Source organism: Capsicum annuum, chromosome 3, assembly GCF_002878395.1.
Source record: "Capsicum annuum cultivar UCD-10X-F1 chromosome 3, UCD10Xv1.1, whole genome shotgun sequence".
In the NCBI taxonomy this organism is placed as follows: domain Eukaryota; kingdom Viridiplantae; phylum Streptophyta; class Magnoliopsida; order Solanales; family Solanaceae; genus Capsicum; species Capsicum annuum.
Genome location: NC_061113.1, coordinates 228,200,472 through 228,215,942, shown reverse-complemented (window position 1 = coordinate 228,215,942; position 15,471 = coordinate 228,200,472). Strand labels below are relative to the sequence as shown.

Here is a 15,471-nt window from a genome sequence, read left to right as displayed (position 1 = left end):
AAATATTTCATATTAAATTACATAACACAATTAGATATCTAAAAAATAAATAAAAAATCATATATTTTGTATATGTAGATATTTACATAAAAATTCAATCTATTAAAATCAAACTTTACATTCATAAGAAAAATAAAGAGAATAGTTTCATTGATGTACAAAGCATTTTTAAAAAAATTGAATTTATGATCACACGAAAGCGTGATTGAGTTCACTAGTGAGAGAATAAAAGAATCAATCAATTAGCCTCGTTGTAAAGAGGATTTGAAGCAATTAATTAACAGAAAAGTGAGAGTACCCAGCAAAGTAAAAGAGAACCCAATACTATTCTTTCTTTCTTGGCTTTTGTTTTGTTTTTATTATCTTAACTTACAAAAAAATGCTTAAGAATAATTTTGTATCTTATTCAAATATTTAAAAAATGTTAAAAACTATTTTAACTTAAAAGCATCTAAAACAAATGAATCCAAACAGGTTCTTATTTGTGTGGCTAGTGTCATTTTCAAAATTATGAAATCTCTTAAACATATAGTACCAGATTCCCTCTTTTAAATTAGTACAAGCTAATTAAGAATATTGTATACTATTAGACTTAATGTACTTCGTTAACCGATTTCTCAATTCTTTGACATTTTGACGCTGTCAATTAACATTCTTTTTATAACAAAGTTAAACAATTATTTTCATGTTTTACTTATAACTTGGTGAACAGTAAGTCAAATTCAATTTCTAGGAGAATTTTTATATAAAGTTCAGACAGATACAACGAAGGTGCAAGAGGATGGGAGGTGGCAATGAGCCAGGGATGGGGTGCATGCGAAGGGTCAAGGAACCCGGGAGATAATTAATATGAAATGTGACTCAGCTTATGCCTAGAGCCCTAGATATGACTCCGAAAATATTGATCTTGACCTATATAACCTTTGGTAGAAGGAGGTTTTCTCATCAAACTGAAACTACGAGTATGATTAGTTGGAATATGAAGAAAGATGACGTTGTAATTAATTTATAATATAAAGTAATTAAAAGTAGGGTGATCACACATTTCACGTGGTATTTTTTAGGATGTGTATGTTTATATCACATGGGGTAAGAAATGATATGTTTATATCACATGGGGTAAGAAATGAGTCACTTTGCTTGCTTTTTGAGACATGTAACACGGCATAGTACATCCTTTTAAAGGTCTATCAAAGGTGAGCCAGAAAGAGGATTTTGGACATCCACCATATTTCAATCCACCATAAAAGAGGATTTTGGACATCCACCATATTTCAATCCACCATAAAACATTCTTTTTAAATATGGAAAAAATAACGTATAAATATGCTTACACAAATCTCTACCCTTAATTACAAAATTCTCAACTAATTATGTATTTTCGTTGAAAATATTGGGAGCTAATTATGTATCTCAAAAGACATAGAATCGGAAAAAATATATCAGGAGCTAATTATATATCTTTACAAAGAAAAAAATGTATCTTCGTCAGATGTATTATGTATCTCGACGAATTCAAAATTGAAAATGTATCAGTAGCTAATTATATATTTTTACAAAAGAAAAAATGTATCTTCGTTGAATGTGTCGGTAGCTAATTATGTATTTCGACAGACTCAAAATCGAAATTTTTTATAATTATGCAAAATATCAAATTTTTCTGCAATTAAATTTCAAACTATCGAAATTTATGTTGTTTGTTCGTAAAAATATTAATAGTTGTCATATATCGTGCCCCAAAAAATATTTTCTGACATTTAAAAAAAAAATCTGAAGAAATATTTCCCTTTTCCGCAATTCTTAAGAAACATATCAAAATCTAAAAGGAGTAATTTTTAAGGAAACCGATATTATTGACGTAGGTCCAAGGACTGACAATTTGCCCCTCACCCAATAATTTAGTTGGTGTTTGCGCTTCACCGGAAAAATTCAATATTATTTATATTATTAAAAAAATTAGATTTGGAGGGAAAATTGTGTTTGGTCATAATTTTTATAAAAAAAATACTTAAAATTTAAATGCATTTTTAAAAATATAATTTATATTCCTTAATTTCTAAAAACTAATAAAATCATCTTATCTTACTAATTTAGTCAAGTATCTAAAAATAGTCACATAATTTCATTAATTAAGATCTCATGTACAAGCAACGGTATACTATTACAAATATATTTTCACATTATTTAAAATTTAGAAGTTGGAGTTGATGATGGGATTGTGTTTAGTTATCGTTATTGCAAATATAGTATTTGATTATTTGAATGTCATTTTTCTAAAAATACATGAATATAATTTAACTGAGGTATTTTTATAAATATAAGAAATTAGGATAAATTTGAAAAAACAAAAACATAAAAAAAGTCAAATAAGAGTTTGGGTGTTTTCCAAATTCTAAATATAACTTTAAATTCTATTTAAAATTTCAGAACGAAACATTCATTTTCAAATAAAGTAACAAAAAATTTAAAAATAAATTCTCCTGAATAAAAGAGTATAATTGATAAATTCTGGAAAAGGAAAATATAATAAAAGTTAAAATAAAATTTTGGGTGTTTTCCAGTATTTTCAATATTAGTTTAAGGTCTATTTAAAGTTTTTATAACTAAATATTCATTTCAAATAAAGTGGAAATTTAACCTACCCTTCTGTTGATTCTCTCTCTCTCTCTCTCTCATCACATCACATTGTGAGAAGGGATAAGTGTGTTAGGTGGGGAGAAGACAATGATTTTAATTTCTTACTGTTTATTTGGTCAAATTATTTTTCAATTATTCTTCTAGAAAAAAAATAAATAATAAAGAAATTGTCCTGAACAAACATAAGAACCTACCCCCTTTCTTGATTATTTTTTTTTTGTTTTCCACATGTGAGAAGAGCTTTTGTGTTAGGTAGGGAGAAGAAAACAATTTTAATTTTTTAATATTTATTCGGTCAAATTAATTTTAGAAATAAAATGACTTCTCTTATTGAAAAAAATGAAATGATTAATTCTAACTTATGTAACTATAATTCAAAAGAAAAAAAATATAAATCTATAATATCAAATTAAAATATTAGAAATAAAAAAATAAACAATAATCATATAAATTACATTAGATAAATAATTACTTGATTAAACAAACAATATAATTATTGTCAAAGAGATGTTGCCCAGTGTGTTGTGAAGTAAATGACCCCGCTGCAATCTCTAGATACAGATCTGTAATTTATTTATCCTACTATCTATGATTACAAATCTGCATTATCTAGTTATAATTAAAATTAATGTGTACACGATTTTGGCACTATCATTAAAAGATGATTTATTACAAATTAATCTGCATTTTGTAGAGATATGCCTAAAGTTATTTTATTTCTCAGTTTTTCGTTTTAGTTAGCATTACAATAAAATAATTGCAAAATCTCAATAACTTTCATTTGTTATAGTATCTAATATAATAAACTTTATATACCGTATAACTATAATAGTATGACAAAATAAGATTTCTTTTCATCAAATCTAATATAAGAAATAATTTCATAAATCTCCTCCAGCTTTCACTTCATCAAACTAATATTTCTCGTTATTTATGTCTCTACAGTGATGTTATGTTCATCTCTTATTTTAATTTTTTGGTATAATTTTATTTAGCTATCCTAAGTCGGGGGTCTATCAGAAACAGTCTCTCTACTTCTCTTGAGGTACTGGTATGGTCTACGTGCACTCTATCCTCCCTAGATCCCATTAGGTGGGAATACACTGAGTATGTTATTGTTATTGTTATTTAACGTAAACATAAGTTTTAGTTCGTTTGATTCCAAGTTCAACTTTTTTTTTTTTGCAAATTTTGATTCTTATTTTGTTCCCTTCTCCTCTTTGATGGGTTTCATTTTTAGTGCCAGCACTTTCAATTTTAAATTTAAGACTTTTGATTAAAAATGAAGTATCAACTATCTTTTTTTTTTTTTTTTTTTTTTTATTTAATTTTTGGGGAAAGAGACTAAAATCTATGTACTCAAGTTTTAAAATAAAAATATATTCGAGCACAATTTTAAACACTGAAATTTTCACGTTCAAAACCTCGAACAAACAAATTAATCTCGACACTGATGGGAACTTTTTGTGTAAACCCCCATATCGTCTTAGTGGGCTTAATCTAATATTATAATATACTCAATGATTATAATTAGTTTATGGCACAAAGTACGATTTTTATTTTTTTATTTTTAAATAAAAGTTGATTTGATTCGACAGGCTTTTAAATTTAATATTGTTATTTCATATTGTCGTGGAAAGTGAGAGATGGTGCATGAAATAGTATTTAATAACACGTGGAGATTGGAAAGAGAATCGAAAACGTGCACCGTCCGCGAGCCACTCCGCAATTCACTTTAATCATACAACTATTATTGCCTACAAATTCCACAAATTTCACTTTACTATTTAACCAAAGTTGGTGCTCCTACTCTTTCGGTTGTTTGCTAGTTGATTTAAAGTTGAATTATGTACGTATTATGTATATTATAAATAATATTATATTAAGAAATTTATCATTAAAATTTATTTTAGATTTTAAATTAATGGAGCAATTATATATTCCTTAATAATTTTAAAATAAATATTTTATCACTCTAAAAAAAATTATACCACTTTCACTATGGAGATTGAAGTACACACATCCCATGTTATAATCAAATCAGTGCACATCAGTGTCATGTCATTGTCACGTAAAAAATTATAATTGTTTTAAAAAAAAGTAACCCAACACACATATTATTTTTATATATTTTTTTTAAAAAGAATATATATATATATACCCCCACCCCACCCCCCTTCCTCCTCCTTCTTCTTCTTCAACAACCCACCCCACCCTCTCGTTCCTCCTTCTTCACCAGCCCCCCACCCCTCGTTCCTCCTTCTCCTTTAATTTTTTTTTCATCATTAACACCACTATTTCAACATTATCACCATTAACACCATTAATATCATTATTTCACCATTAATACCATGGTGTGGCCAACAATTTGCACAAATTTACTTTGAGATGAATTAAGTGATTAAATTATTTCTATATCATGTAAGACCCCCCAAATTATTTTATCTTCAAATGTTCAGAAGCTTGAATTGATTTAGTCTAATATACACATCACATTCTTTAGGGAAATTTGATTTAGTCTAATATACACATCACATTCTTTAGGGAAATTTGATTTAGTGGAAGTTGTTGTTAGTGTTGGATGATTTAAAACAATAATAAACTTGCAACTTCTTGGTTACATTCCAAGAAGAATAATAATGATGACAACCAGATTTGCGCAAATTTGCTCCCAATTTGCGCTTCTTGAAATGTAATCAAGCAACTTCTGAGCACGAAGGTTACACAAATTTGTGCATATTCTAATCTTTTTTTCTTAACTATTACTACTTAAAAATTTCAATCAAATATGTCTTAATCATGAATTAGTTTGGTTTGTTGAATGAATTTGAAAAAAAATTGAAGAAGGAGAAGAGAGGGGGAGGTGGGGTGTGAGGTGTGAGGTGTGAGGAAGATGAAGGAAAAAGAATTTGTAAAATTTAAAAGTGTGCCCCACCTTTTTTTTTTTACATTTTTTAATAATTTATGCGCTGATTTTTTTGACTTTTGCCACATCAGTAATTAGGATGGTAAAAAATTAACTTTAAAGTTATTAAGGGGCATATAATTACCCGATTAGTTTAGGATGTAAAGTAAATTTTGGTAACAAGTTAGGGGTGATTTGATGTCTTTTCTCTATTATATTTGATAGTTAGTTTGAAGTTGAATTACTTAGATATAAAATTAATGTAGTTTTTTATTTATATTTTAAAAACTCACACAGCTAAATACTCCATATAATATAAGTTATGAGAAAATTTATATAATCTTATGTATGATACAAGATTGAATAAGTAATACAAAAATAATCAACTCCTCCGTGAAAAATATCCATATTACTAATATCTTCATAATTCTAATAAGCTACTAACCAAACTAGTGGCGGAGCCACAACCAACGAAGGGTGGTCAGATGAACACCCTTGTCGGAATTTTTTTTCGAATATATAGATTAAATATAGATATTTATGGTTATATACATATTGTTGCACACCCTTGACAAGCTAGAGAAACATAATCCAGTGGTCAAGAGTGTGCATTTTTGCATCAACAACCCGGGTTCAAACTTTGGCAGGTGCAACAATGCTTTATTTTCTTTATTTTTTAAAGAGTTTTTTGCCCCCCAAAAAATATGAATACCCTTAATAAAAAATCTGGCTCCGCCACTGAACCAAACCCCAATATGAATGGTGGTAATACAACAAATAGTACCTAATACATCTTGTTTACTTATTTGTTAATTAACCAAAAATCTGGCTCCGCCACTGAACCAAACCCCAATATGAATGGTGGTAATACAACAAATAGTACCTAATGCATCTTGTTTACTTATTTGTTCATTATACTAAGGGTCCCTTATACTAACAATAGGATTTAAAAAAAAAAAATCTACTATTTTAATTTGACACAAAATTTTAAAAAATAAAGAAATCTTTTACATAATCTTAAATTAAAATTATGTTAAATATATCAAAATATTATTTAATTTTATGGTGTTAAACATATCAATTTATATATTCTAAAAAAGAAAAAGAATTATTTTTTTAAAACAAAGAAACTATATTTATTTGTTTAATTTTCAAATTAGAAAAGTAAAATTAGATAACTTTTTTTCATATAATAAAATAATTATTTTATTTATTATTTTTAGAGAAGTATTGGACAAGTAGAAGTTGAGCCCTGAGGGAGTATAGAAACCTAACATTGTAAGCATCAACTCCATTGATTCGTTCAAACCTTACCTTTTTTTTATATATATATTTTTGTTAAAAAAAGCAGATAAGTGAAATAGTTTATTGATTTCTCTGTGAGAGATTCCTTTTTCCCGCTAATCGAATTGTTGACTAACATTGAATTCTTCAGTATTTATACCCTCTTTCTCTCTTCTCAATTCATTACTACTACTACACAAATTCTATTAACTCTCTCTCTATCTCCTCTTGCTGCTGTTATTTGGTAATCTCCTTCAACCCTAATTTCCTTTTATATTTTAATTAGAAAGGAATTAAATTTTCAATTTTTGTTTAATGTTTGTTCTGCGTGAATCGTACGCTGCTTAAAGTGTTTTAAGTACTTTGATTTAGGTTCCATTTGCTTTTTATCACTTAAGCTGCTACTAATTAATATTTGTACGGCTCTTTCCTTTATTTCATAGCTATTTGTAGAGTTCCTATTTTGCATAAGTGAGCCAATTCGTTATGAATTCTCAACTTGTGATAGTTATTTTGTCAATTAATAAATCAATTTGTAATTTTGTAGTAGTACTATTGTTGTAGTTTCTTGTTCTTCTATTTCGGTTACTATCTAGTTCGATTATAGTAGTAATATTTTGTTGTAGTACTGTTCTGCTGTGATTTGCTGCTTTTGTTACTATCTATTGTCTGTTGTACGCGCATTGCTTCTTTTTCTAGACTAATTTTCTTGTATGGAGCGAGGGTCTATCGGTCTTGACCTCAATTTGTGTGACTACAGTGATGTGTTCTAGTTGTATTTTACTGTTTATGTTTTTTTTTTTTTTTTTTTGAAATTAAGAAATGATCTTTATTCTTGAATTGTTTAGTCTGTCCTTTAATTCATCTTTCGTCGTTTTAACTGAACATTGATTGTTATGGTGCATATAATGCAGGATAATACCCTCTGATTGTTGGAGGCTGGATTCTAATAAGATAATTCTTTACGGAGCTCGAAGAAGGAAGAGGTTTGGCCAGCCTGAGGACTATGGATGGGAAGGAGAATAATGCTGCTAACGGTTCAGCAAACAAGGCTGTTCTTCCTAACTGTTGCTTGAAGGCCAGGGCATATGATGATCCTGAACTTGAAGCCAATTGCCACGAAACTGTCGTTTCTGGATGGTTCTCTGAACCCCGGTTGTCCTCAGGTAATTAAACAAAATTTGCATTTAATCAAATTCATTTTATTTGGCAGTTATGTTGATGCTTTTGTTGACTTGTTCTTATTGTTATTTCCGCTGCAGATGAAAAAGAGAGGCTAATGTACTTCAACAATCCAATGTGGCCAGGTTATCATTTGCTCCATTAGTATTTCTTTTCCCACTTCTCATAATAGTTGATCTTCCTAACTTAAAAACATTTCACTTTTTCAGCGTCTTTAAGTGTCTGTTACACATTAGAATTTGCTTATGTGTACATCTTACCCCCCCCCAGACCCCACTAGGTGGGAATACACTGGGTTTGTTGTTGTTGTTGTTGATATGAGTTGAGCGTCTGTCTGAGACAGCCTCTCTACCTTTTAAGGTAGGGGTAAGGTCTGTGTACACTTGTGAGATTACACCGAGTATGTTGTTATTGATGGTTCTTTTTCTTGTCCTCGAGCTTTGCCCTAATTTGCTTCTTATCTTATTTTATTGGGCAGAATTTCCCCAGTTTGATACTTAGAATTTTTTCATACAGTAACCTAAGTTAATCTTTAGCTTGCACTTCCTGTTAGCAGTGTTAACTGTTAAGCTAATATGTTGAATATTTTCAAAAAAGTTGGAAGAAAACATGAAATTATTCTTTTCTTGCTGTTGTTTTAACACTTCACACAATCTTAGTGATTTTGTAGAGTCAATCGTATGTCAAAAATGGATTCTTTCTCGATATGATTGGGACAATGGGTGTGCTTTTTTCCTAGTCATGTAAACACAAGAGCTTCTGTCAGCTACATTTGCATCAATTAGTTATGCTATATGCATATTTAGGTGATGATACTTTGTCCTATTGCAAAGGAAATTGTCAAATCTTAGGGTGAGTGGCTCGGCTTGTGCGCTTGTTTCCTTGAGCCCAGTATTTCCACTACGTGTGTTCAAGTAGCACAAAATGATGCTTCTGGTAGAAGTAGGAAAAATTTGAGCTTTACGCCGTAACAAATTCCTATAATATGGTTTGCTAGTTTAAACCCAAGTTAACGCATAAAGTTTGACTTCTATTTCCAAGTGTATGACTCCTTTTCAATATGATAGTACTCAACGATGTCTTTTCTCTTATATCGTTTTTCATGAATGTTTACTAATATAATTGTTTCATCTTTGCGTCTTTACACAGGAGAAGCACATTCCCTGAAAGTAGAAAAGATTTTATTCAAGGGAAAGTCAGAATATCAGGAGGTTTTGGTTTTTGAGGTTCCACATCTTGCTCTATTGTAGTTTTGTTCTTTAAATTCTAGCTATTCGTTCGAGCTCTTTTATCATCGGCCTTAATTGTGTGTTCATACTTGCAGTCTGCATCCTATGGGAGAGTTCTAGTGCTAGATGGCATTGTTCAGTTGACCGAGAAAGATGAATGTGCCTATCAGGAGATGATAGCCCATCTTCCTCTCTGTTCAATCAAATCTCCTAAGAAGGTAATCGTCTATAAATTTGGCTATACAAATTTCTTTCCCTTTGTTCACACCCCATCAACAAGTGATTTGCAGATTTGCTTTCTTGTTTCTGAATCAGAATTATATGGAAAGATAAGTGAATTGTCTGTGCTTTAAGAACTAGATTAATGTGTGTTTGTGTGTGCGTTACGTGTGTGTGTGTGACAAACTGAAGACCTGATTTTTTGTATGTATGTCAATCAAGAAAGATAAACTAGTGATGGAGCCAACCAAATACTCTCTGCTTAAGACTTCATGATCATCGATGGTCCACTTCTCCCCCAACCTTTTGAGGTTTACATGTCTGGACTGATAGAATCATGTTTATTGAATAATTTTGGTGTCTGGGTCAGTTTGCATGCATCTGGATTATTCTACCAGGCACTTGGTTCGTCCGACAGACATAGTTATCAGGTAATTTTGTTCGGCAGAACCACTTAATGTCTCCTCTCTGTTGGGATTTTTACCATGGTCGATTGACACCCACTTTATAAACTATAGGCACACTCTTGGGTGTTGTGTGGATCGGTACATCATTTTCTTGGTAATTTGACGACTAATATGGTGGTAGCTTTCTAAGTCCTGTTGCTCTTGTAGACTCATTAGATTTTCTAGTAGAAGTATAAGTTTATCAGCTGATCATTAGTTTTCATGGAGTCTGACAAATTTACGTGCTATTACTGCTTCAGGAGGAACGCCGAGTCAGCCTTTGTTTTTCTATGCATGAAGCTTAATGGGTCTAGAATCTTGATAGAATCTGTATATTAAAAGTGTTTATTTGTTTACAATCCCTCTCTCTGTTTGCTATATGAAACTAGCATTTTCCATATACAAGGACGATCGGTAGCTGGACCGGTTGAGTGGCGGTGTTGTGACTATGTTGCTACTAATAGAGGAAGATGAAGCGGGACATGCACAAAATTTATTTTTGTCAATGATCTATTCATGAATTCGATATTGTGGGTGTACCAACAAATGTAGATTAAATCCCCTGATAGGTCTCTGTGATTAGGGAATATGAATAGTCATTTAGTGTCATTTGGTAGTGTATAAAAATAGTGTTGAATAGGATGTATTAGTAATGCATGGGTTAGTTATGTTGGCATTATTTCTTATGCACTGTTTGGTTTGGTATATTAAAAATCGGCTAACATGCATTGCATAATTTCTATAAAAAATGCTTGTTTACAAAAATATCCTCCACATTCTTTATGTGTGTACACTTTTAGAGGTAATTGTGTCTTTAACCATGCTTATGCAACAACAACATACCCGATGTAATTCCCACGAAGTGGGGTCTGGGGAATTTTAACCATGCTTATGCTTGTACTAAAAACCTTAATATTCCTAATACCTTGTATTAGGTATATATATGTTAAAAAATTGTACCAAACAAGAGATTAGTAATGCCAAAACTAATACCTGCATTATTTTCTCTTGCAAACGACCCCTTAGTGGAAGTGCATTAGGAAAAGTACCATGTGAGAACTTGGTGGACCGCATTAAGGAGTGTCTCTCCTAAGATGATAACATGTAATTAGAAGTTGGAACTTAAGAGATGTCCTGGTTTTGAAGGACATATGAACGCAGGCTTGACATATGAGTATTTGGATTATTCTTTCAACAAAATCTGTTTCTAATGGATGAAAATTTGCTGTGTCCGAATGTTTGATGGAACTAAACTTTACTCCTGTCAGTTTCTTTACTTGTTAAACATACTGTTAGTGTGTCGAGCTTCATTGATTTATGGGTTTTATCACTTGTTAGCAGCAGTTCACCAGTTTTCAGTTTATCTGCATATTTTGAACTTTAATATGCATTGATGAAGATACTCACTAGGACTGTGGCCCACTGGCACTATCTACTTGTTCTTTTTGCCTTTTAATTTCTAGATAGAATCTAATATAGCTGATAGCTGATCAATTTAATGAATTGACCAAAAGTTTTAGTTTGAAATGTTGCTGGGCACCCAAGACAACAATAGAAAGATTTGAATCTATGTTAGGCTCCTCTTAAAGATATGATGAGTCTGTCTATAAAATGCTTTTGGTTTCTGTTTACATTTATTCTATATATCTTTATTGGACCTTATTGCTTGAGTACCTTAACTTTGATATTAATCTGTTTTCCACTATTGGCTTGCCTTTTCTTCGTTCTGAGTTTTACCATTCATTGTTCTCTATCCAATCTATATGTCCTACAAATGCAGGTTCTCGTTGTTGGGGGTGGTGATGGTGGAGTTCTAAGGGAAATTTCTCGACACAGCTCTGTGGAGACGATTGATATTTGTGAGATTGATAAAATGGTTATAGATGTGAGTAAAATATCAAAGATATATCAAGTGTTCCTTATGTTGTGTTTCATTTTTAATATGTTGTATTTTTTTGTGTTGCAGGTCAGTAAAAAGTATTTCCCAGATTTGGCTATTGGCTTTGAGGATCCTCGTGTCAATCTTCATGTTGGTGATGGTATGGACACTTCCATGTGTTGCTGGATCTTAGTATGAGCCTTTGATTACAAGACAGAATGCTGTTCTTATTCCCAAAATCTAATTTCCCTGTTCTGTCAGTTTTATATCTAGTCGAGCTGTAAATGATTTTCTGAATGATTTTGACAGCTGTTGAGTTTCTGAAGAACGCACCTGAAGGGAAGTATGATGCTATCATTGTTGATTCATCAGACCCTGTGGGTAAGTCAGATCATCTTTTTATTTTACAAATCCTTGCCATCTGTAAGTTAAGCAACTGAAAGGTCATTTATGGACTTCCCATACTGCATTCTGCCATCCACAGTGAGGCATTCCCGGTCCAAATAGGGCAGTGCTTGTAGTTGAAGATAGAGCCCATAGTGCGCTAATATTCAAGGATTGAGAAACTGCATGCATAGTTGGGTAGATATCTGTATTTTTTGTTGGAGAATGCAGCACTTCTTTTGTTTGATTTTTCTTGTTTCTGCTGGATGTCCTTGGCCAGTGTATTTGTCGGACTCTATAGTATCTATTTTTGTTTGGAGTAGGAACAATTTTGGTTTTTGTTTTTGTATCTTGTGCTTCTCGAGCTATTAGTATCATTCAAACCAATGAGCTCTAATTTAATTGGTTTTAATGTCTTCCATTACAGGTCCTGCACAAGAGCTTGTGGAAAAACCATTCTTTGCAACAATAGCCAGGGCATTAAGACCTGGTGGTGTAATTTGCAACATGGCAGAGAGCATGTGGCTTCATACTCATCTTATTCAGGATATGATCTCAATTTGCCGTGAGACATTTAGTTCTGTTCATTATGCATGGGCCAGTGTTCCAACTTATCCTAGGTATAATTCATGAATTAACAGCAACAGTATTGCAAGTTACTCTAGCCTTTTGTTTATTTGTTTCTTTAGTTGTGCGGTAAAGGTTAGAGGTGAAATATCAAACATGCTTCCATTCATGGATTGTTTATGTATTATGCAGTGGTGTCATAGGATTTATCCTGTGCTCGACTGAGGGATCATCTGTTGATTTTAAGCACCCTATTAATCCTATTGAGAAGCTAGAGGGTGCTCTTCAGCATCAGAGGGAACTTAGATTTTACAATTCGGAGGTAACTTGTTCTCTCCTACTTGAGCAATTTCTTATTTGCTAAGCATGAAATCACCCAACAAATCCTCTTTGAATTTGATTATGCTGTATTGCCTTGGTGTATGGTATGCATTGACATGTACTTGGCTCTGAGTCTTGTACCATGATTTGGGATAGAATGTAAAGATAAGGTGGCTACATTTTGAGATAATGGGTGCTTCAGATGTACCAGGAATAATTATAGGCCATCACTTTATCTACTTCTTTTCTCATTCCACATCTACCCCGCCACTTGGAATTAGATGGGCTTTTCTACTATTTGAACTATTTTTCTACCTTAGTAGCTGCTGTAGGGTAACAATTTTCAGAGAACTGCCTTCGAGTTTAGGCTTCATTGAATCTGTTCCGTAACATCCACCGGCATACAGTAAATACTTATAAATGTGTGTTTTCTGATTGGATTGCTATGCTTTGTTTTTGTATCATCTTTTGTTGATTGTTTAAGTATCGGTGAATCTGTCTTCAGTAATGTGAAAGTGTGTATGCATTACCATACAAATATAGGAGCAATGGTTAAGAAAAGTCTCCTCTGAACACAGGATATAAGCTGGTTAATATTGAGCTTGTAGACACTAAAATTCAATTTAAATTTGACGATGCCGCTGAATAATGTCAGTGTCATGTTTTATTGCTTAATTGGAAATTTTCTCCTAATATCCACTGATAAATGTTGAGCATTTTACTTCCATTGCATTTCATTGCATCCACCCGCCCTATGAGAATTAACAACCAGAAAAACTGTCATTTTTCTTCTGACAGAGTATCTTGTTCCTTTAACAGATGCATGAAGCTGCTTTCGCACTGCCGTGCTTTTTAAGGAGGGAGGTGAGCTGTCTCCGCGATTAGCCATGTTCTGCAGGAGTGAGGATTTAAGTTGTTGCATTTTCTCTGAAATTATTACCCATTTCTTTTCCTTGCTGCTGGAGTTTGTATAATGGTATTGGTGGTATACTGACTGATCACACTTGTCACACGAGTAGCAGCAGGAAATGTAGATGTGGATATTTATCTGTGTGGTTTGTATTGGTATTGAAGACGTGAACATGTAATATGCAAGTTCCCAGTACTGCTATATCTATTGTTATGCAAGTTGAACTTTGTTACTCGTCTCTTAGTTGATATTGCAGACTTGAATAAATATGTTATGGCACTAATTGGCACATATTACTCAATTCTAACTGCTGACATATCTTACTAGTGTACCTTAACGGACAGTGCCTCTCTGCCTGGAGCAGTCATTAGTCAGTTTGTGTATGCGGTTTGCTTTTGTTTAATCTTCGATAACTCACATTGTGATTTTCATGTTATTAAATAAATGCCTGAAACTTTAGTTGGTGCTAAATATTTGAATGCTTCGGTGAGAGCTGAAATCTAGCTCCTGTTTGGTCATATATTTTGAAGTTGAAACTTGAAAATTTGAGTTTTTGAAGTTATGAATTTTGGGATTACTTGAAAAAATTTGAAGTTTCTGAAACTTTGAAAATCTTTTGAAGGCATCAATATCTAAACCAAAATTTATGACAAAGATATTAGACTTGAATTTTCAAATTTTGATTCATAGTCCTTTTTTTTTTTTTGGTATTTGGTAATATAAGAAACAATAAAAATTTCAACGCAATTCCATAAATAGTCTATACCCTAAGGTGGAAGTCTCTCTGTTTGGGATGGTGGAAGTAAAGAAGAGGTATTTCTGATGTGGAAAAAACAGTCAAATGGAATACCATTTGCCTAACTCAGCTTTCTCTACTTTCGAAACTTACCTTCCTAATTTTTAAGAACTTTTTTTTTAAAATTTTCTTTTTTCAAAAATCTTAACCAACAAAAAAAAAATTATGTTTTCTCTGCACCGAACAGACCCAGTAAGTTTGAACTCTTCCACCCTGTTTCTTTGATGTCTTTTTATTTGTACCCAGGCAGGAACATAGCGTGCAAGATCTCTCTTTTCATTTTACACAATTACAAAAAAAAAAAAATAGTTAATCTTGTCCACGTATTATTGGAGGTCGAATTTTGCGCTTTTTCAAAATATATGTGAACAATTTTGTAACTTCAATAAAAAATTAATAATTTTCACCATAGACAAGAGAAATGAGGTAGCAAATGTTTGATATCTATGATAGAACTGCCAAGATACATATAAATCGACTAAAAGATCATCCGTAAGAAAGGTAATAAAACACACTAACCATCAATATGTCACTTGCGTGCCGTTAAATTCAGGAAGACAGAACACACTATGCTAGGAGACCATGCATACATTCGTTGCATATGGCTATAGCTAATGCATAACTTAAAACCTATTGGGACCAGGCCACCAGGTTACCACTTACCACAATCAAAGATGTGGGACTACGAAAAGTCGTCCTTGTCCTGACTAAA

At 31.9% G+C, this 15,471-nt stretch overlaps 1 protein-coding gene across 2 annotated transcripts; it reads left to right on the top strand.

The window, feature by feature from the left end:
* The first annotated feature begins 6,446 nt into the window (after positions 1-6,446).
* Positions 6,447-14,246, top strand: LOC107855970 (spermine synthase). 2 transcript variants are annotated; one of them, XM_016700968.2, is made up of 11 exons: positions 6,447-7,070; positions 7,741-7,992; positions 8,089-8,133; positions 9,158-9,234; positions 9,333-9,455; positions 11,683-11,787; positions 11,869-11,941; positions 12,091-12,162; positions 12,593-12,785; positions 12,925-13,054; positions 13,873-14,246. In XM_016700968.2, the coding sequence occupies exons 2-11, from the start codon at positions 7,833-7,835 to the stop codon at positions 13,936-13,938; spliced, it is 1,044 nt and encodes a 347-aa protein (XP_016556454.2). In that variant the 5' UTR covers positions 6,447-7,070; positions 7,741-7,832; the 3' UTR covers positions 13,939-14,246. The 2 variants fall into 2 exon arrangements, with proteins under 2 accessions (XP_016556454.2, XP_047264593.1); XM_047408637.1 differs by having other exon boundaries at positions 6,468-6,820.
* Positions 14,247-15,471: the final 1,225 nt, after the last annotated feature.

Bases quoted from the DNA above. Each gene is read 5' to 3' on its own strand.
- LOC107855970 (XM_016700968.2), top strand. From the start codon at position 7,833: ATGGATGGGAAGGAGAATAATGCTGCTAACGGTTCAGCAAACAAGGCT. The intron at 9,235-9,332 runs GTTCCACATCTT...TCATACTTGCAG, and splicing joins AGGAGGTTTTGGTTTTTGAG to TCTGCATCCTATGGGAGAGT. The intron at 12,786-12,924 runs GTATAATTCATG...TGTATTATGCAG, and splicing joins AGTGTTCCAACTTATCCTAG to TGGTGTCATAGGATTTATCC.